We start from the raw sequence: 21,033 nt of genomic DNA on the forward strand, positions 1-21,033 counted from the left end.
TCGACGAGACTTGTGGCGGTGTCGACAGGCGGAAGCCCGTAGCACCTTCCATCGAGGGGCCTTGGATTGCTTTAAATAGGTATTTTAATGGGGTTGGCTGGTCGAAGCATTTAGCAGATGGCGCCAGCATAGCTTGCCCTGTGAATAGTGTGAATCCCTAAAAATGTGTCAAATTATTGTTTTTTTAATGGAATTTTATGCCCTGGATGCCATGCCATTTAAGCGAAATCTCATAGAAAAAGGGGCAAGCTATGATGGCGCCACCTATGCAAACCTTTGACAGTTGCCAACCCCATAACAAAAATAAGCTCAGACCAAAGAGAATGGATGATGTAATGCGACGTGTCTTTAGTTCAGTGCTCAAAACCCCTGAATGCAAATTAGCACCTGTATAATTTGACACTGGGTTAACGGTTTAACCGCTTAAATCCGGGTTAGTGGGGTGGCGCAAGTAATTTACTTCTTAATGAGGCAAACGGAGGGTAACTAAATAGTTCGTTTTTTTAACGTTAGAAATAAGGTACTTAAACAATTTTGATGTGTCTTTTAATTGAAAAACACATTTTAAAAATAAGTTAAGGCAAATATGTAACAATTATGAATCTAATACGATCATTTATATTGTTCTGCTTTCATAAGTAATAGTTACTGATTTTTAACACATTCAACACCAAGAACCCGACTGTCGGGTACACTGTTCGTAGCGACTACGCGCTACATACGACGAAACCGTGGCTACGCGCTACGAGCGTAACCCGGCCGTAGCACTTAGTGGTATTGAATGTGTTAAAAAGCGTTTTTCAATTAAAAGACATGTCAAGATCGCTTCTTTCTAATGCTAAAATAAATGAACTATAGCAGTAAAACGCAACATTTTCGCAATAAATTTATTCTTATTTCATTTTAGAACTTGACTGAAATTATGTATACATATATACGGCACATGCGTGCACAACCCACCACAAGAAAACATTCCCATTTTGTGCTTCAAAAAGGATCTTATACAAAACAATACAAAGGATATCATCTAAGGGTCAAAATGCTTCTGGAATGTCATCGAGTGAAAATGTGACTGAATTTTCGAATGGGGCTTGATGCTAGGTTTCTTAACCTAATTGACTGGACTTAATCTAGTGTTTGGCTGAAAATAATCCAAGTGCTATGTGAAAAGTACCCAAGACTCTCCTTTCCAAAATCTATTGGTAACTTTTAGGTATAATAAACCATTTTAGATGTTACCAAGCAGAGTTACCACACTGCTTTGGGCATTGGTAGACAAATTACTGTGTTTAAACTCATGATCCACTGCACCCTACATGATTCACTGTTCCCATAGCAGTTTATATTGCACATAAGTGAGTACAGGGAACATCATCTTAAAAACATGACGGTTTGCAACTGATTCACTGTTGCCCAAGCACAGGTGATATAGCTAGGCTAGGAGTTGTCTTGAGTCTCATAAGGTGGTTTATTCAAGTTTGATAAGCTCGACGTCGAAGATGAGGGTAGAGTTGGGGGGGATGACGCCGGGATGGCCCTGCTGGCCGTACGCGTAGTCGGGCGTGCACGTCAGCTTGGCGCGCTCGCCTACTGACATCTGGAATGAATGTTGGGTTAGATTAGAGGTAAAGTTATTATACTCTATTCCAGCGGTCGGCAACCTTTTAGCAGTCAAGGCCACATAGTAGTTGACGCGGGCCGCACTTTGTTAATATTTACGACTTTTTCAGACATTGTCGTTTGTCAATATTACATACAAAATAGCCAGGGAAGCTCGCGGGCCGCAAGTGAGAGGTTTGCGGGCCGCCTGTTGCCGACCGCTGCTCTATTCCATTAGGCCAGGGGACGGCAAACCGCGGCTCGCAAGCCACATGTGGCTCTTTAAGCCATACAATAAAAAAATAACGCTTGATACTTCTTAGACCACTGAAAACAACGTGGCTCTTTAAGCAACATATTATTGTTGATTTTTGCTGCGTTCGGCTCTTTACCTAAAAAGTTTACCGAACACTGCATTACGGCCTTCAAAGAATGTAAACAAACAATACCATGTCGGTTGCCAGTGTTCCACAGATACAAAAAGTTGTATCTCATTGGCGGAATGACAGAGTCACGTGGTTTGGTTTGTTTACATTCTTTTTATGTGCTAATAGATTAGGTAGACTGAAAATCAACTGGGACCACTATAGTTCGTTTTTTTTTTAGCATTAGAAATAAGGTAAACAATCTTGATGTGTCTTTTAAAAACACATTTTAAAAATAAGTTACGGCAAATATGTAACAATTATGAATCTAATACGATCATTTATATTCTTCTGCTTTCGTAAGTAATATTATTATTATTTGTATCTCCGTTACAAACTCTCGGGTTTTTAAGCCCGGTCATTTATAAGGCGTGCGTGGGGATATAGATCCAACACGTAGAGGCCGTTTGGAGAGCTTTGATGTCATGTAGAACGCCTGCTGGAACCCATTCACGGGTACATAAATAGATACCCGTAAACCGGTTTCAGCAGGCATTGGGAGCTATTATAGAAAAATGGAAAGAGTCCTGGTCTATGGTTTAAATTTGGGTGGAAAATAAGTCTGGGCTATTGCTAAGAGTTCCGGACTCCTGCCATAACATTGTGTTATACAGTGTTATCGAGGCAGGCGGTGACTCGCCACTCGTTAGATGGGCACCTGATGCGCCATCGTAAAGACTGCCAGGCGCAACACCGGCGTGAGCGGCTCAGGGGTGTCGAGAGGTGGTGCTGCGCTTTCTCCGAAGTTACTCGCGGCGTTATGCCCTTTAACACTTCCACCCCTGGAGCATATAGCTCTAGCGACTCCTCTCTGGACGGCCAATGAAGGCAAGCCAGAGCTGAGAGTCCTGCGGGTCCCCTTGGGGTCCACTCCGACCGACGAAGACACGCCGGAGACGGAGACCCTGACCGACTCTCGGGAGCACTCGGGTCCGTGGGGTCGTTACTCCCCAACAGCTCGCCACAAGCTGCCCTGCGGGCTTATTATTATTATTTTATTATTTTATTTGATACACTAGCAGCTCTTAGAGCTGATGCGTGTATATCGAAGCACTTGTATTTTATTTTGCACTTTTTAAAGTTCTAAAATGTGTATCCAGTCTATTTTTAAAAGTGTTGACCGATGGTGCACTAACAACAGTTTCTGGTAGAGAGTTCCACACATTTACCACACGATTCGGCAAGAAGTGTTTTCTAGGGTTACTAGCACACGGAGGTGTGACAAGTTTTTTCGAGTGTCCTCTCAACCTTACATTCTGACTTGATGTGTATAGGTCTTAATAGTTACTGATTTTTAAAAAGCGTTTATCAATTAAAAGACATGTGAAGATCACTGACCTTCTTTCAAGTTCTTTCTAATGCTAAAAAAAATCGAACTATAAATGGTGAAGGTGAATGAGAAATTGATTAAAATCAGGATGTCTTTCCCTATTAGATCTGAAAGCGACACCCACTCGGTAATGTTCAGACCACCACTTTATTCATTTTATGGTCAAATTAGATTGTATTTGATTTTGGTTCTTTTCATAGGCTGGATTGGTAGGTATAACCAAAGAATAAGTAATAGTACTACCATACAGAAAGGACACTTCCTACAAAACCGAAGTATGACAGATTTTCAGGGTCGAATCATGCTGTCCCTTCCTAACTTATGGCACTATCCCTTTCGGCCATTTAGGGTTGTCAAAATTAAAGTCATTATCCTATCTGTGGTTGTGCACGCAAAGGGACGTCAAGTTGTGTCAACCCTAATAATTGCTTCGAGCAATGCTGAGCCAATGCTAATGAGAGCTAATGTTAAATAATCTTTTAGTAATCTTACCTTCGCAACACCTTCATCCCAGCCCTTGATGACCTCTCCCTTGCCAATCTTGAACTTGAAAGGCTTGCCGCGGTCGCGGGACGAGTCGAACTTCTGTCCGTTGGTCAGCGTGCCCGTGTAGTGGACCACCACAGTCTGACCCTTCTTCGGGTATGTGGCCTCTGTAAAAATAAATTATAATTATTTAGGGACAACCTCACCTTACACAGATCAACCTAGCCGTGGACTAAGCAAAGCTTGTACTATGTAATAATATACATACTTAGATAACATCCATAACTCAGGAACAAATATTTGTGTGAACAATAGTGAAGGCCTTTACCAGGATTTTGGGGACCGAGCAGGGTCCCCACAGACTAGGCTAGGAGGCCGTTCCATGTATATTAAATTTGTTTTTAGGAGGTACCAAACCAAATTCAATGCACAGTTGCATAGTTGCACATGGCATATTCACTGAGTACCAGAGTAGTACTTATAATATAAATTAACATGGCTAACAGCATTTACACCAATTTTATAATCTACTAAAGTACTTGTAATTGCTGTCGGGTCAAAATTAACTAATATTAGGTTAGGACAAATCCACATCACAAACTTGAGTTTAATAATCTTGATTTTCATTGGAATGAATTTACAAACAGGAAAAGTGCTAAGTAAAATATAAGATAGTGTGTGCAGTACTGCAGAAAATAAGTGGAATCAGAAGTTGAAAATAATGTGCTCATAAGATCTAATTATAGAGACATTGAAGATGCTAAGATAATAATATGTTTATATTTATAGACTTCAATTGACTGTCAAAGCCTTCAAGGCTTTTACACTAATGGGTCAACACAACCTTGCCATACTATACTAGCTAGGCAATCTAGGTATAATCTATTGTCCCTGCCTATAGAAATAGATTATAAACTTCAGCTGAGCGCAAGACCTAATGAAGTGTATAATAATTGCTTAAACACCAAATAAATTAGAAGTACGTAGGTAAAGATTGACGATATTTTTGCATCGCTAGAACAGCATGTGTTCATAAATGGAGCTAGTCATGAATAGGTTAAGAGCCCGCCTATGGCGGCAGCAAGGCGGCGTCTTAAAGGTCACCTTTTGAAAAAATAACAATCAATAAAAGTTACCATAACAAATAGATTATTCTTGTATTGTTTTAAACTTAATTAATGATTGAATTAAGAACTGATAATTAGTAAAAAAATACGATGAATGACAGGAAAAATCTTAAGATTGGTTAAATATGGAAAGTAAATAGTTTAATTAGAAATATATTTGCTTACCATCGCCAGGGCTGATTGTGTCCACAGTCACTCCCATTATTGTTGTTGTATTTACAATCCAATTACTTATTTCGAAAACCACGCTATACTAATGCACCGCCTCCCCTTCACGCCTACGAACAAACACAATCTACGCTACGCTACGCACGCCGTAATTAAATTCTAGTCTATGGTGCAATGGCGCCGATTCAAAGGACTGTGATTGGTCCATTGTTTGACGTTTAACCATAAACAAATTCTTTGGTTTTTTTTACAAGTTACAATACAATTTGACAATACAATTTTTTGATCTCACGGTCCGCAGTGAACATAAAGCTCAATCACATGTAGCTTGTTTTATATGGTGTATGTTCGCAAGATTGATTGGCAACTTAAGCCCCCCATTCACACTCCTACCATGTAGTCCGCCTCGCAGGACTACGGCGTAGGATATATCAAGCAAATCTTGTCAGTAGAAAAAGGCGCGAAATTCATATTTTCTATGGGACGATCACCCTTCGCGCCTACATTTTTTAAATTTGCCGCCTTTTTCTACTGACAAGATTTGCTTGACCATCTATAGCTCACACACCCTCCTACGTTGTAGTTCGCCTTTCAGGACTACGGAGCAAGAAATAGCTCACACACGGTACTGGTTTGCCGTCCATCACCGGTACTGCTTCGTTTCTCATAAGTGTCGGTCTACTTACTCTTGAAAATGTTACGTGCAATTAAAAAAAAAGAAAATAGCTCTTCTGCTATGTATTTTCTTGTTATTGGATAAAAATAAAAAAGAGTGTGGGAAAAGAAACTGCTAAAAATTCGCCAGAGAGCGTCATATTTCTTAAGTATTGGTAATAATTGTAGCAATACCTATTCCTCCATTGTTTGTTGGAGTGATTGGGTGATTTCTGGTCTCAAAATCAGCGATTTTCTTTATAAATTTCAAAAAAATGGCGAGCACTGTTGTCATACGTCAAACACGGTAGTCCGCAACGTAGGACGACAACCCACACACAATCCTACGCGGCGGACTACAGCGGTGGGCGGGGCTTGCAGGATTTGTAGGACCCAAAAGGCATCCTAGGGGTCATCCATTAATTACATCACACGTTTAGGGGTGGGAGGGGGTCAAGAAAATGTGACATGTTGTGACAAGGGGGAGGGGGGAGTCATAAACTTTGTGACGTCACTTTAACTTCATCAGTAACCGAAAATGTATTTAAATTATTTTATACGCTAATTATCATTTAAATAACAAGGATTTTATTTTTTTCGTTTCGTTTTCGTTTTTATTAGTTTAATTTTATTTCTTAATCAGTTTTGGGTTATAAAATTACTAATAATTCTTTTGTCAAAAATATTTTGATAAAATATTAAATAAATATTTGCCGTTTTCGTTGAAGAAATGTGACGTCACACCAGGGGGGAGGGGTTTGCCAAATGTGACCAAGTGTGACTAGGAGGGGGGGAGGGGTAAAAAACCTAGAAATTCGTGTGACGTAATTAATGGACGACCCCCTACTTGGGTTTGTAGGACGGCACGTAGTCCGCGACCCCCATACACAATCCTACCCAACGAGGCGGACTACGAGGCGGACTACAAGGTAGGAGTGTGAATGGGGGGCTTTAGATTGTGGTTAGATCATAAGCCCCCTCCAGACTATGCGCGTGAATCGCGGGCGAAGCCGCGAACGCGAATGTGGAGTCGATTTCGCTGTCGCGCGTTCGCGTTGCACTCAAGTGTAATTTATACGTCATAGTTTCATAGAAGTTTGACGTTTAGAATAGGTAACACTTGCACTGCGTGGGCTATCAAATCTGCTGCAGAGTTTTCTTGGTCTGACTTTACGTGACTATTAGCCCCCATTCCCACGGGCGCTTTTACAACACGCGTTAAAAAAGCGTTTGAATGACACAAATGGATACATGTGTATTTATTCACACGACAGCGATGGCGCTTTTTATCAAGCGTTGTTGGATTTTCGACTTTAAGCCTTGGTCGTTAAATCGAATTTAGAGTGCGGTCAGATTCAAGCGCTTTATTAACGCGCATTGAAAATCTCCCGTGCGATGGGGGCTTAAGTCCAGGAGATAAAATAATAAATAAAACAAACATTTACAAATATAAACATTTTATAACAAATATCGTATTTCAACACGCAGTGCCAGGCTTGGAAACAACTTAGCCGGATGTCTAAATAAATTCAGTTACAATAAAACTAACTCCAACATTCTGCCTTCGATAATGAGTATAATGACATCAAATTACCGTACACGGCGGGAAGAAGTTGATAACTCGAGATATTTTATAAAAAAAATTGAACTTAAAATAAAATTACATAAAGTTCAAATTTCTTCAATTTTTTCTCGCCACTTATCAACTTCTTCCCGCCGTGTAATTTAAATACATTTATTTTACAAGTACAGTCGGCTCCAAAAACATCAATCTCGAGGTTTGCTCAGAGTTTTGTAGAGACCATCTAATGCCGGCTACATACGTAACGATAAATCGTAGCGATTAAACTGTGCAGTCCGAACTGCGCAGTTTTATCTACCGTGTGTATGACAAATCGTTGTCGATTATCGTAACGATTTGTCATACACACGGTAGATAAAACTGCGCTGTTCGGACTGCACAGTTTAATCGCTACGATTTATCGTTACGTGTGTAGCCGGGGTAGGTTAACTTTACAACGACTTGCATAGCAAGGTGAGGCAGTGTCTTAAGGCGTATCCAGACTAGTAAATTTTTCGCCAATCTGATTAAATTGCCCGATCGAATCAGGACGTGCGGACGCAAACGCCAATTTGGCTCGCTGAATTTAACCGCCGATATTAACCGATATTACCGATAAAATGAGGTGCGGACGCAAGAATACCAATTTGTGACACCAGTGGCCTATTTTATAAAGCTACAAGTTACAATTTACAAGCGGAAGTCTCTTTCTAACCCTATGTGTTAGAACGAGACTTCCGCTTGTAAATTGTAACTTGTAGCTTTATAAAATAGGCCATTTTCGTTCTGGGGCATTTTTTTTTCAATTTAGAGGGCTCTAATATCACCATAAATCTAATAATGGTGATTGAATTGGAGATTGACGCCAATTTAATTTCTGATCAAATCGGGTGATTTGATCATCCCGTCTGGATACCGCTTTAACTTTGCAACGACTTGAATAGCAAGGTGAGCAAGTGTCTTTATAATAATTTGACATTAATGATGACATCACACTTTGTCATTGCCTATGCCATTTGGCATGCAGAGTTAGCCTGGTCCATCTCTAAGACTGATAGTAAGTATCGAGCATAGGTAGATATTTTTAAAGCCGACTGTGCTTAAGTAATTCTTGTCATTAATGTACATAACATAGGGTCATTGCGTCAGTTCACCGTCCAGTGCCTGTTTCCGTCCACTTGGCGTAATTGCTACAAAGAATTGCGTATCATTTGAATATACAGGCATATATATATTCAAATCATACGCATTTCTGTAGCAATTACGCCTAGTGGACGGAAACAGGCACTGGACGGTAAACTAACGCAATTTAATAGCATACTTAGCTTTTAACAAATTAAAAATCCTTGGATTGTATAGTACGAGCACAAACTTAAAAATCTAGTTTGAGTTATTAAAATTGAGAGTTTATTTGAAGTAAAAACTACAGGATGCCCAGCGAATGTTTTTTCTATTAATGAAATACGCATGAATCTTCTCTTCATAAAAATACATAGTTGTGGTTTAAATGTTTTAGTTATTTAATCAAATTTTGAAATCAGATATTTGCCACTGGACATTGTAGGTATAGATGGTCAAGCAAATCTTGTCAGTAGAAAAAGGCGCGAAATTCAAATTTTCTATGAGACGATATATCCCTTCGCGCCTACATTTTTCAAATTTGCCGCCTTTTTCTACTGACAAGATCTGCTTGACCAACTATATATCATAAACTTTTCGTGTGAACTGAGATATACTCTGACAAGCCAACTTTGTCATTAGAGAAAGGTGCGATTTTCAAAATATGTACGGAAAATCTATCTTTCGCGCTAACATTTTTCAAATACATATGCCGCCTTTTTCTGCTGACAAAGATGGCTTGCCAGATTATACTAACCACCTGTTTTGTTTACATTACTATCCAAGGATCTTTCATAAGCTCAACACTAAATATTGTTTATCCTTATCAATTATCATATCTATAAATATATTCTTAGGTATTATGTTGGCGTTTTGTGCATATCATTCCATTCTTAAAGCTAACTATATTTTTGATCACAACGTCTATTTTAACACAGATAATTATTTAGAGCATGCAGCGCCATCTAGGGCGATTAGTTAACACTATAACCGTCAGAGAATGATGAGTGGCGATATTTTTTATTATGTATATTAAGCAATCAACAGCGTAGAAGCAATGACAGTCATTGACTTTGTTGCAAATATGCGAACCCGCGCGTATTTCGCGAATGACCATCTGACAGCCATCACTATGCGTGCAAACGTTCACGTGATTTACGAACGTTCGTACGAATACTTACGAATGTTTGTGGCCCAGGTATTATAGATGAATAGATGATGCATAGTCACCACGTGGTGTGCTGAATGACTTTACTGATGTGATCGGAATGTTTCCAAAACTTGCGAAATTTCCAGCCAGAACCTTTTCAACTTTCTGGAAAATTTCCTCTACTTGCACATCTATGAAGCTTATTCTCATTTTAATAACAGGTTATGAATTAGATCCATAACTAATTCAGATCTATTTCACAACTTGTTATTCAAATCATCATACGCCTGTATATCTGTCTTTGTTACCACACGATAGGGTCAAGCAGTGGTTATGTAGTTTTTTTTGCAAACTTCGCTATTGGCTGAAATATCCACTGTTATTGTATAAAAATATTGCATTTCGTAAATAATTGTGATTTTTAGTTGAGAAACTAGTGTGCCTAGCCAAGGTGACAATCGCTGGCGCTACGACAACGAAACGCTTTGTCTCTATATCACTATTCCACATTAGTCCGACAGTGACTGTTGCGTTTCTTTCGTTACGGAGCGTAAACGATAGGCATGTTGGCTACGCACCCAGATGTACACTGGATTAAAAATTACAGTAACAAAATACATGTTTATAACATATTTTCTGTTGTTTACCGGATATCTGTCTTAAACCATCTAATAAATACATCATTGGTAAATAGACATTCTAAACATCAATAAATTAAATTATTAATTATTTTATACTTAAAACAGACAATTAACAACAACAAACAACAATTAAATACATATTCTTGTTAATTCTAAATCCATTATTATTTACAAATAAATAAATAAACAATACTTTATGTTTTACCCAAATACCAAATTGTTGTTTTTCAGTCCAGTTCATAATGGATTTAATTTTACGAATTTATAACACGTTTTAATAAAAAAATACTTTGCGAAGGATGTTCGAAGATCTAAAATTATTTTTGTGAAAAGAATGATTTAAGATTGTTAATAAATTTGCACTTTATTTTATTAGTGCTGTAGGACTTTTATTTCATAAATATTCATCTATTAGTTAAAAAGCTCTTTGAGACTTTTTTCTATTAAAATGTTTTGTGCTTATCAAAAATGTTTTACTAGGTGTTTTCATTAAAAACTTTTTAAATGTTTTATGATATGTAGGAGTACCTTTTTTGTAATGATATTTATGGATGTAAAAATCTACATTTTCCTACAATATGATTTATGAAAATATGCAGGGAAATCTTAAATATTTGGCATTCGATTTGGCTTAAGTAATATTTTTAACCGCAAGTTGTTAACAAGAGTTTCAAGAGTTACAATACAGTAGTTTTCAATGATATAAGCTGAATTTTTAAGAGATTTACTCACGGATTAAAGATAATTGTGTCTACACAAAGTTTTACTGGAAAGTAAAATAATAATTAGATACGTTTCATTTTCACACAATCTACTTTTTATAAGTTAATTAATTTAGTTAACAACCCTGGTTACACGTTCTAAATATACGTTCTTACGCATTCTCCAATTACATTTAATTTATTTAAAACATTTTACGTCACCCTAGGCCCGTAAGTGGGATTTTCTTCCCACGGGACGGGAAGAAAATCTCACTTTCTGGCCAAGGCAAGACGTAAAACTTTATACAAACCACGGGCGGTAAATGTAAAAGCCTCACCTTGGGTTGGGGCCACAAACACCTGCGATCTGGAGCATTTACGAATTTACCTCCCTAGGTATGTAATGTACTATTAACAATAAAACAGCGGATGTTATAGTGCGACATAAAAAAGTAGAAATATAAAATCGAACTAAAAAAAATCCATTCTAAATTGTTGCCATGTTTAAGAATTTTACATCAAAAATGTGACAGTTACGTAAGAAGTGGCGCCCTCATTTATTTTCTACAATTTCTCTTCGGACTATAGAATACCCTTATGGCATGGTACTTCCGTACTATGTTTTAGTAATGTCGTATACATTTGCAAATATATTTAAATGGCACAATACCAAGCAAATTAAATTACCTAATGTTGCATTTACATGATAAACACAATTAACTGAATTAACAAAATATCCATCAACATAACATACCACCTACATCCTTTGTACTCAACCTTACACCTTACCGTCGGTACATTGCGAAAATTGCGATATTTCCACATGCAAAATTTCGAAAACTCGCTTTTTGTATGGAAATCGAAATTTTCAATGTCCGAAATTATGTTTCCCTTTATTCCCTGTGAAATTTTCCTGAAATTTCCATTAACATGATTCGATCCTGAACCGCTGTCAAACTTCGGTTTTGTAGGAAGTTTCTTTTCTGTACGCTAGTACCTAAAGTCAATTTTTTTTATTCGGTAGACTAAAATGACATTTCCTAGTATGAACATAAAATGTAATTTCATAGTATGTAATGTCATTTTAGTCTACCGAATAAAAAAAATAGACTTTGCTATTATTTATTTTGTGGTAGAGGCCTAGAGGCTGGTAGACGTAAGGTGTTCATTGCTTGCCATTATTAAAATCTCGTTTATTTTTCTAATTTCTATTCTTTTATATTGACCCTTTCCTTGAGGGTACAGTCGAAAGTATTAATTTATGACCCATTTTGCACCTTGTCACAGAGACAATAGTATGAGGTCTCTAGGGACTTTCATATTGATTGTCACTGTGATAAGGTACAAAATGGGTACTTATGATAATATGTCTGTTATTACAAAGCAGGTACCTATATTGACTAGATATAGGTAAATATTCACAGGAATTCACACATCGTGCGTTGCCCGACCATATTTTCATACTATAATGTGCAGTCGGGTAATTCCAGATATTACAAAATGTAGGTTGATTGCAAAAATCACGCATAATTCCATTATATTAGGCCATTTTTGGAATTATTTGAAATTCTGAACTTTTCGGAATGGCCCAAATACACCTTAAACCACATAATTATAGTGCGTTTAAATTCGCATGTAGCAAAAAAATGCGAAAATCGCGAATGAATCGAATGAGCTAGTAAACGTACTTTGTAGCGACCCATATATTTTCTTAATAAATCATTTAAATACCAATTATAATTTATCAATATATAAATCAATACAAATGTCTCGAAGTGTGCAACGACAGAGTAATCAGAGTATAATAAGGAACTATAAATAAAAAATCTTTGAATAAGGTGGTCACCACGTTGAAAACAACAGTACATTACGATACAAGTCCGAAATGTAGGAAATTCGACATGAGTTGCGAATTACCTTTTCGCACGTGTATTGTACAAAGTTTTACGGTACATATGGCCCTTTAAACTTTCGACATACGCACGTATAGATACCACACTAGGGAGGTAAAGTAACACAATATGTACTGTAAAAAGTTTTACAGAAAATATATACAGTACAACAACAAATCCTACTTGCAGTTCCGCAGGAGCATGAACTTGGAAAAGAGTTAAAAGGGATTTATCAGTACAATAACTAACAAATGCGAGATTCTAACCAAGAGACTTAACAGTAACAGATGTAGTGCATAATTGTTTTCCATCGTATTTTCTCGGAAACGTTCGTATTTGTCATGCTACTTCAGTCAACCTCAGTAATATTTGTATCGAGACTGACTGAAATAGCAAGACACGTTCGTACGTTTCCGTAAAATACGGAAAACAACTAAGATATTACTGGACTTGATTGTGTAACTTAGATCTCTTGTTTAAACTTGATTGAATAAATAAACTGTAACTGGTTCCCCGCGATACAGGCGTAGCCTATGCGGAGACCCCTGACATAATCTGTTTTGTGTTCTTTTGAAATAAACTTATTCTTATTCCTATTCTATTCTTATTCTTCATTGAGTCGCTTAACTTCAAGCGTTGGTAAATCCATCTGTCAGATAATGCGATTTTGGTATTAAAATAATGGGGTAGATATTTGCTGAGTGGGTCGAATGGATTTACCCGAGTTTGAAGTTAAGCGACACAATTATGCGCTACATCTGTAGAATTACTAACAAATAGATAGGTATGTGATTCTAACCGATGCACTGTTAAAAGTTTACGCAATGGCAAATCGAAGTAAAATCGTACAATCTGTAGACCGCTTTAAGGGCGTGTCTAGACGGGGACAATTTTTCGCCAATCTGATTAAATGGTCCGATCAAATAGGCGGTGCGGATGCAAACGCCAATTTGGCTCGCCGATTATGACCGATATTACTGATAAAATGGGGTGCGGACACAAGAATACCAATTTGTGACGCTAGTATTCGCGTTTGGGGGCATTTTTTGAAATTAGAGCGCTCAAATATCACCATAAATTTAAAATAGGTGAAAGTGGCCAAATTGGCGTTTGTGTCCACACCACCTGATTTGATCGGACAATTTAATCAGATTGGCGAAAAATTGTTCTCGTCTGGACAGACCTGTGGTGACAGCTAGAAAATTCGTTCAGAAATCGGGACGGAGTGGCGGACGCGCGCTCGCGAGTTTACGGCGTGGTGACTTCTTCTTCTTGATGGTGCTTGGCAAGTGCTAGAAGGATCATGGTTAGCTGTTTCCTGCTGATTTTGCCGTCGCTACTGTATTCTACGCCTTGGAGGATGGTTTCTTCGAACTCTAGGAGGTCCTGGGCGTCGTAATCCTGGAATTTGTGAAATTTATTTTTAGTTTTGATTAAAGTGACATCTTTTGGAAATGAACTATAGCCTGTAAAGCCAATTCCGTCAGTAAAAAAAAGCGGCACATTTAAAAAAATGTAGGCGCGAAGGATTATCGACCCATAGACAATTTTATATTTCGCGCCATTTTCTACTGATAAAGTTATTTGACAGACTATACCTAACTTCACGTTTAAAAATAAAAATAGTGAAAGATAACATTTTGAATTAAGTAACTTGATATAGGTACTCTGGCAAGTCAACTTTGTCACTAGATAAAGGCGCGAAATTCAAGATTTGTATGGGGGAGCGATCCTCCGCGCCTACACTTTTCAAAATTGCCGCATTTTCTACTGATAAAACTGGCTTGCCAGAGACATTAATAGATAATACTCTTCTCAATGCATGTGACTGCTTGAATAAAGTTATATTTGTATTATATTTAAGGTTTCTTTCTACCGTACCGATATATTTTAAAGTAGGTATTTACTAAGTAATCAAATAAAAACTGCTCATCTCTAATCGTTTTCTTAATTGGTATAAGAAAAACCCAAAAGCAGGCTTGGCTCACTACCCGATTTCGTCGCGTCGCTACAAAGTACACGCGGCCCACACCAATCTTGGTGTCTAAATTGTCTAATATAGTTGCCGCGCACCTTGCGGTCATATCTGTCGTAATAGACGCGTTTTGTTAGAGAGTGAACCTTCTGTACCTAGTATTATTTATTCTGTGCCAAAAGTAAACCAACTATAGTAGAAAGTAAATTGATTACCTTTTTCACTAATTCTAATAAATCCTTCAGAAAGCCGCGCAGCTCTTCGTTCTCGATGGAGCCATTATTGTCCTAAAATAGAAATAATAGAAATGTTAGGAAAGAGTGATGTTGATTTGGCTGGGCGTTTACATTCACAAAGACTTACTATACACGGTGGCCAAAAAATAAATGCTTTCCCGTTGCCAGGGAGGTTTTGGGATTATACTGAGCACAAAGCCGTTTCCGAGATCCTTGTTCGATAATGTTTTTTTTTGACATGACGCACGAAGATTTATGCAAATATTTTTATATGTGTATATAGTGGGTATTAGTGGCTACTCATGCATATTTTTTTTGTAGGTGTACCTCCGCGAATAGTATAAAAAATAATGAGAAGAAAAATAAAATGTTTTTTTTTTTTTTATAATGAAGTATAAGGACATGATGCAGGTTAAACATATTCATTTTGTAGTCTATTTTATTGTTGTCAAATATAATTTTGTTTGGTTAATCTAACTTGAACGGTTTACAAAATATGACACTTTCAATGATACACTGATGATTTTACATTATCCTGAATAACTCGAAAACAAAAGAAGATCGAGGACTGATATTAAGCATAGAGAGTTCTTAGGACCTGCCAGTACACCACCTGAAAGAATGACCAAATCCGTCGTTGGGGGCACTTCTTGTTCGCTTAGCCTGCTAGACCCTTTTGAGTTGTCTTCTTATGTTTGCTGGTAGAATTGACTTTTAAATGATGATTTTGGATGATAAATATTTAATAACATTCATTTGGATTTGATTTGGTTTGATTTTATGTTCGATATTTTACATTTAATATTTGCTTCGGGTTGGTGTGGTGAAAAATCTTGTGTTTCACTCGGGGGCAAATTTTGTTTAACCCTCGTGCTTTGAAACCCTCGCAACGCTCAAGATTACATTTTTCGAACCACTCGCTGCCCTCTTGGTTCAATTTTGGAATCTTTCGCTTGCTAGGGTATCAATATTAGCACGAGCGGTTAAACAACAACTTTGCCTCCTTTTAAAACAAATAACTATTTTATTGCTTTGCCTTGATGTAGGGGAAGGTTGCTATCATTGGACCGGCGCTTTGAATGGACCATCTAAATATTTTAAAACCTACGCATGCTAGACAGAGATAGACAAGGTACAAAGTGTCCTTGAGCATGGTATAATAATATACTCCGCCTGGTACTCCATTCCGAGATTCGCGTATGACCTAACTGACACGCGCCTACGTCATCATTAGGGATTGCAAACCGGATTGATTTGATCAATCCGGCCGGATCCGGCCGGATTTTGCCACAATCCGGCCGGATCCGGCCGGACCGGATCCGGTTAGGTATAAGGATATGAAAGTTAATTAAATTACATATTTTTCAAGTTTTATGCGTTATACGAGGAAAAAAGTGTCATATCATGTCAATCTCAAATAAAATTTAAAATCTAAGTCATTTATTAATTTTATTATGTGTAAATTCACATGCATTCTGCTCAAATTTACGTTTACAATAAAATTATAAATTTGATTAGATTCCAAAGCCTGTTAATGGGATAATTATGGGATGGGAATTGGAACTTTTTGAAGTTGGACAAGTTTTCGTAACTGTTCTAGGATGGAATTATTTGTAACGCTGACATCCATTCTAGTAACTAAACATATTTTACTTTTAATCAAAATTATATGAAATGCGCTCCAATATTATCTTGCTTTCATTTATTATCCGTGGAAATAGTTTTATAGCCTAAATCACAAATAAAGAAATAATTCATGAATAAATATTTGGGGACAATCTTATACAGATCGACCTACTCGTAGCCCCAAACCAAGCAAAGCTTGTACACGTATAGTATATTGATAAATACATGCTTATTGTATACATAGAAAACACCCATGACTCGGGAACAAATATCTGTGTTCATCACACAAATAAATACCCTTACCGGGATTCAAACCCAGGACCATCGGCTTCATAGGCAGAGTCACTGAATGGTCACTAGTCACACTAGTGTCACTACCCACTAGGCCAGACCGGTCGTTACAAATGCCTTCCATGACATATCGTCATCCTTTAATTTGTACTTATAAGTATTTAAGTAATCGTCGTATCGTGCCATTCGTGCCACCCACATGAAAGAAGAGGAAATCCTCTTCTGTTCTCAATCATCATCATATTAAATAACTTCTTATTTTACTAAATCTTGACTTTTTAATTCGTTCTTTATTCTGTTCAACTTCTTTCTTCCATCCGTCGCCTTTATCTCACCTAAAACGCACAGTGGGTGCTGTGTGCGCTCTTTTTTTCTATTTTCTCGGATCCGGTCCGGATCCGGTGATTTTAACCGGATCCGGTAGCTCCTAAAAAGTGCCGGATCCGGCCGGATTACCGGATCCGCCGGACCGGATTGCAATCCCTAGTCATCATGCTGTTTACAGGTTCTCAAACTTTGAAATGCGGGAGAATTTTAACCAACGGTGAAAATTATTTTAACGGCATTAATTTTAAGTTATTTATGTAGAAACATAGTAAAATAAAACAAATCTAATGTATTAAATTAAACTTTATTTATCTATACAAGTAGGGCATGCAGTACCGGTTCCGGTACCAAGAATTTGATTTCCCGGTTCTGGGCATGGCTGGAACCGGGATTCCCGGTTCTTCCCGGTTCTCAACGCATATTAAGATTATACTTAAGAAATTGTTTGTGTTAGCGTACAATCTTTATGAATGACTTATTTTCATATAAATTATTACATAAGTATTGATAAATGACTTATTTTATCAAAAAATCTAGCGTTCCAACCTATTTTACGAAACCAAGCGGCACACGGCCCTCTACATTTTGAGACTTTGCCTATGCTCGCCCACATTTTTGTACAGCTTCCGCTACGCCCCTTTGGAAATTCCCCATAATCACTACAAATATTACTGCACGCGCTTTCATCGCAATTATCGGAAAACCTTGGCTATAGGCTAGAGCCACCAGCCCCGCGAATCGCTGGTTTGCCTCCGCCTGGGCATGGCTTTACGAGCTACACGGCCGGCCGTAGTCGATGCACTATGACGCACTATGACAGCACGGCACGGCATACCTATAGAATTTAAAAAATCGACCCGACAACGGAATTTTTTCATATAAAACCAACTTCCTAGAAAGAAAGAAGAATATTCGAATAAACCTAATATCCTACTTACTTAAGATTAAAAAGTTGTTAATAGTAGTTTGTGTTACAAGGGATCAAAATGATATATTTCCATCAAGGGCGTACATTGAATCCTGAGCGTAATGAGGGATTCAAGTGTTAACGCCCAAGACGAAATAATTTTGATACCGTGTGACACATACTGCTTTTCACATCAACTATGAGGAAAATAAAAAAATCTTAGTGTTGACACAAACTGATGCTTAAACAGATTATTTAAGCTAAAAAAATTATGTGCAAAAAAATGTAAACATAGTGTGCTAGAACAGAAAAGTGTTACTTTGATCCCTCCTAGCAGGGAGGAAAAGTGCCACTTTGATCCCTCCTAGCAGGGAAGAAAAAGCTCTTTTCTGAATAGGTGGTGTGAAAAAAATATAGCTTTAAGTCACCCGAGCCAAAATGTAATATCGATTGGAATACCTACTTTACTAGGGTTATTTGGGTCCCCCGTTTCATAGCAACATTATTAAATGTGATTTAATGTCCCGAGCTAAAGTACTAGTATTAAAATGGGAATAAATACGCATACTGATGAGAACCGGGAAGTACCGGTACCGGGTCTTCAGTACCGGTTCTTTCGACACAAAGAAATTCCCGGGAATTTGAGAACCGGGAATTCCCGGGAGCATGCCCTATATACAAGACAAACGTTTAAAAAACGAATTCACAGTTACACATTAATTACCAAGCTTACGACGTGAAAAGTTTGGAAAACACTGCGACTGCTGACACTGAGCGAGAAGGAAATAACAATTAACACGCGTTCGACAAGGATGACGGTCAGGGCATGAAGTTATCTAGATCCGAATTGTCAAATGTCCACAGCGCTATCCTGTGTTGCCAGTAGTATAAACAGAATTACCCGAAAGTCTGTTATTTTTTTCGTGAATCGGAAGATATTGCTAACGAGTAATTAAAAATGACGTGTTATTGTAAAATTTAAGCTAAAATACATATAAATGCAAATTATAAAATTATAAAGAAATATTTTAACTTAGAGTCTGGCTACTGAAATATTACACAAATGTTTGGCGGGAAATTCAAAAAATCTTGGGCTGGTCACACTTTGTGTAGTAGGAATTATAGTTTTGATACTAGACAATATTTTTGATTTTCTATGCACACGTAAGGTACCTAAGGATATAAGTTAAATATACGTTGACGTGCTCTCAAAGTCAGCTCACATAATTTCTACCACTATGTAAAGTACAGTCAACGATAAACACATATGTTAACACTTTCTCACCATATACCATTGTAAAAGGCGAAAAATGAAATGGAGTGTAATAAGACCTATCTCGATAATATCGTAATATTAATCTATCACAAAAAAAAAAATGCCAAATATGCTAAATGCTAAGTATCAAAATATTTATAGAGCACGAACCTCCTATTTTGTTTACATTTGTTTAGGACTTGTAAACATTGCAGTTTTTCGTTATACAACGCTACACTTCGAATTCGCACATTGTCGTAATTATTTACGAGCTTAAATAATAGTTTGCGAACCTCACTCAGTATAGATGTCGTAGTCAGATCGTATAATCCGCCGTATTACATTACGGCTAGCCGTTTTAAAAAACAGGGGCGTTTTGAAATGCGGCGGCTCGACGATTAGCCGGATTGTCATTGCGATACGTTCTTCAATAAGGCGGCCTACGTTTAGCCGCATCGTACTACTATTTTAGATTGTAGAGTGACCAGTTCTTTCGGTCGCCTACGTAACCGGAGTTTGACAATGTTTGCAATTTAATTTATTTTTACCATGGTCCCACCGCACTACATGTGTTTCTTTTCCAAAACAGTTCCTTCACAACTTAAATAGACGGAGCCCCGCAACCGGGGCTCCTATTTCTGGGCGGTTTGCCCTTCGGGCATCTGAAGCTACCTAACGAACCTAACCTACTTACCTACCTACGCTTTTTTCCCCAAAGTGTAATGTTTTCACGGACGTCTCACTAATCAATAGGTAGGTAGGTTAGGTTCGTTAGGTAGCTTCAGATGCCCGAAGGGCAAACCGCTCAGAAATAGGAGCCCCGCTTCGCGGGGCTCCGTCTAGTTAAGTTGCGATGGAAATGTTTTTTGAAAAGAAACAGTCCGACGAATTCCAGATTTGATGGACACCCCAGCGTTTGTCAGGCAGCGCCACGGGTGTTAAAAATGGGAACTATAAACTGTCAAAGCGGCGGCTAATGACTCGCTGTATTACATTACGGCTAGCCGTGTTGAAGAACGTATGGCGCCGAATACATTCCGGCGGATTCTCATTCAGCCGCATTCAATCCGGCTAATCGTTAAACCGCCGCATTTCAAAACGCCCCTGTTTTTGAAAACGGCTAGCCGTAATGTAATACGGCGGATTATACGATCCGACTGCGACATAGACATTATTAATATTAATTAAAATAAACCCCTTATAAACCGCAAACAATTTGAATGAATGACATACATTGACAACTGACTTTTAGCTTTTTTTTTAAATCATAGACAATTGGTGATACAACAACGAAATATCTGTCAACAATTTTTGGCTAGCCAGACTCTATTAACCATAGGTATAATGTACCCATGTAACATGTTATGTTGAAATAAAGTGGCAATGTTATTGTGACGTAATCGCGTGTCACTCTGGGAATGGAAGACCATGTCCTTGAGCGATCCAAGCGGCCCCACCGCTTCCTCAGTCGCGCCGCGCTTCTCTGCGACGAGTGACGTGAGCAAGTGTGTTTCGAGCGTTGGCGATGTAATAATTACGCGAAAGAGAAACGCAAGAAATGTC

At 37.9% G+C, this 21,033-nt stretch overlaps 2 protein-coding genes across 2 annotated transcripts in view; both read right to left on the reverse strand.

Moving 5' to 3' along the window:
- Positions 1-873: 873 nt before the first annotated feature.
- LOC134800482 (peptidyl-prolyl cis-trans isomerase FKBP1B) lies at positions 874-5,291 on the reverse strand. The gene is made up of 3 exons (XM_063772948.1): positions 5,133-5,291; positions 3,847-4,007; positions 874-1,597 (listed from the first exon to the last, which is right to left on the reverse strand). The coding sequence occupies exons 1-3, from the start codon at positions 5,167-5,169 to the stop codon at positions 1,469-1,471; spliced, it is 327 nt and encodes a 108-aa protein (XP_063629018.1). The 5' UTR covers positions 5,170-5,291; the 3' UTR covers positions 874-1,468.
- Positions 5,292-9,497: 4,206 nt separating this feature from the next.
- The window catches only part of LOC134800782 (calbindin-32), a 158,542-nt gene continuing 147,006 nt past the window's right edge, over positions 9,498-21,033 (reverse strand). Inside the window, exons 11-12 of the mRNA XM_063773334.1 lie at positions 15,044-15,115; positions 9,498-14,254 (exon numbers count right to left, since the gene is read on the reverse strand). Of these exons, the coding sequence (XP_063629404.1) occupies positions 14,102-14,254; positions 15,044-15,115 (225 nt within the window). The 3' untranslated portion in view covers positions 9,498-14,101. The remainder of the gene's footprint in view (positions 14,255-15,043; positions 15,116-21,033) is intronic.

The sequence above is a fragment of the Cydia splendana genome, chromosome 20, assembly GCF_910591565.1.
Source record: "Cydia splendana chromosome 20, ilCydSple1.2, whole genome shotgun sequence".
Classification (NCBI taxonomy): Eukaryota; Metazoa; Arthropoda; class Insecta; order Lepidoptera; family Tortricidae; genus Cydia; species Cydia splendana.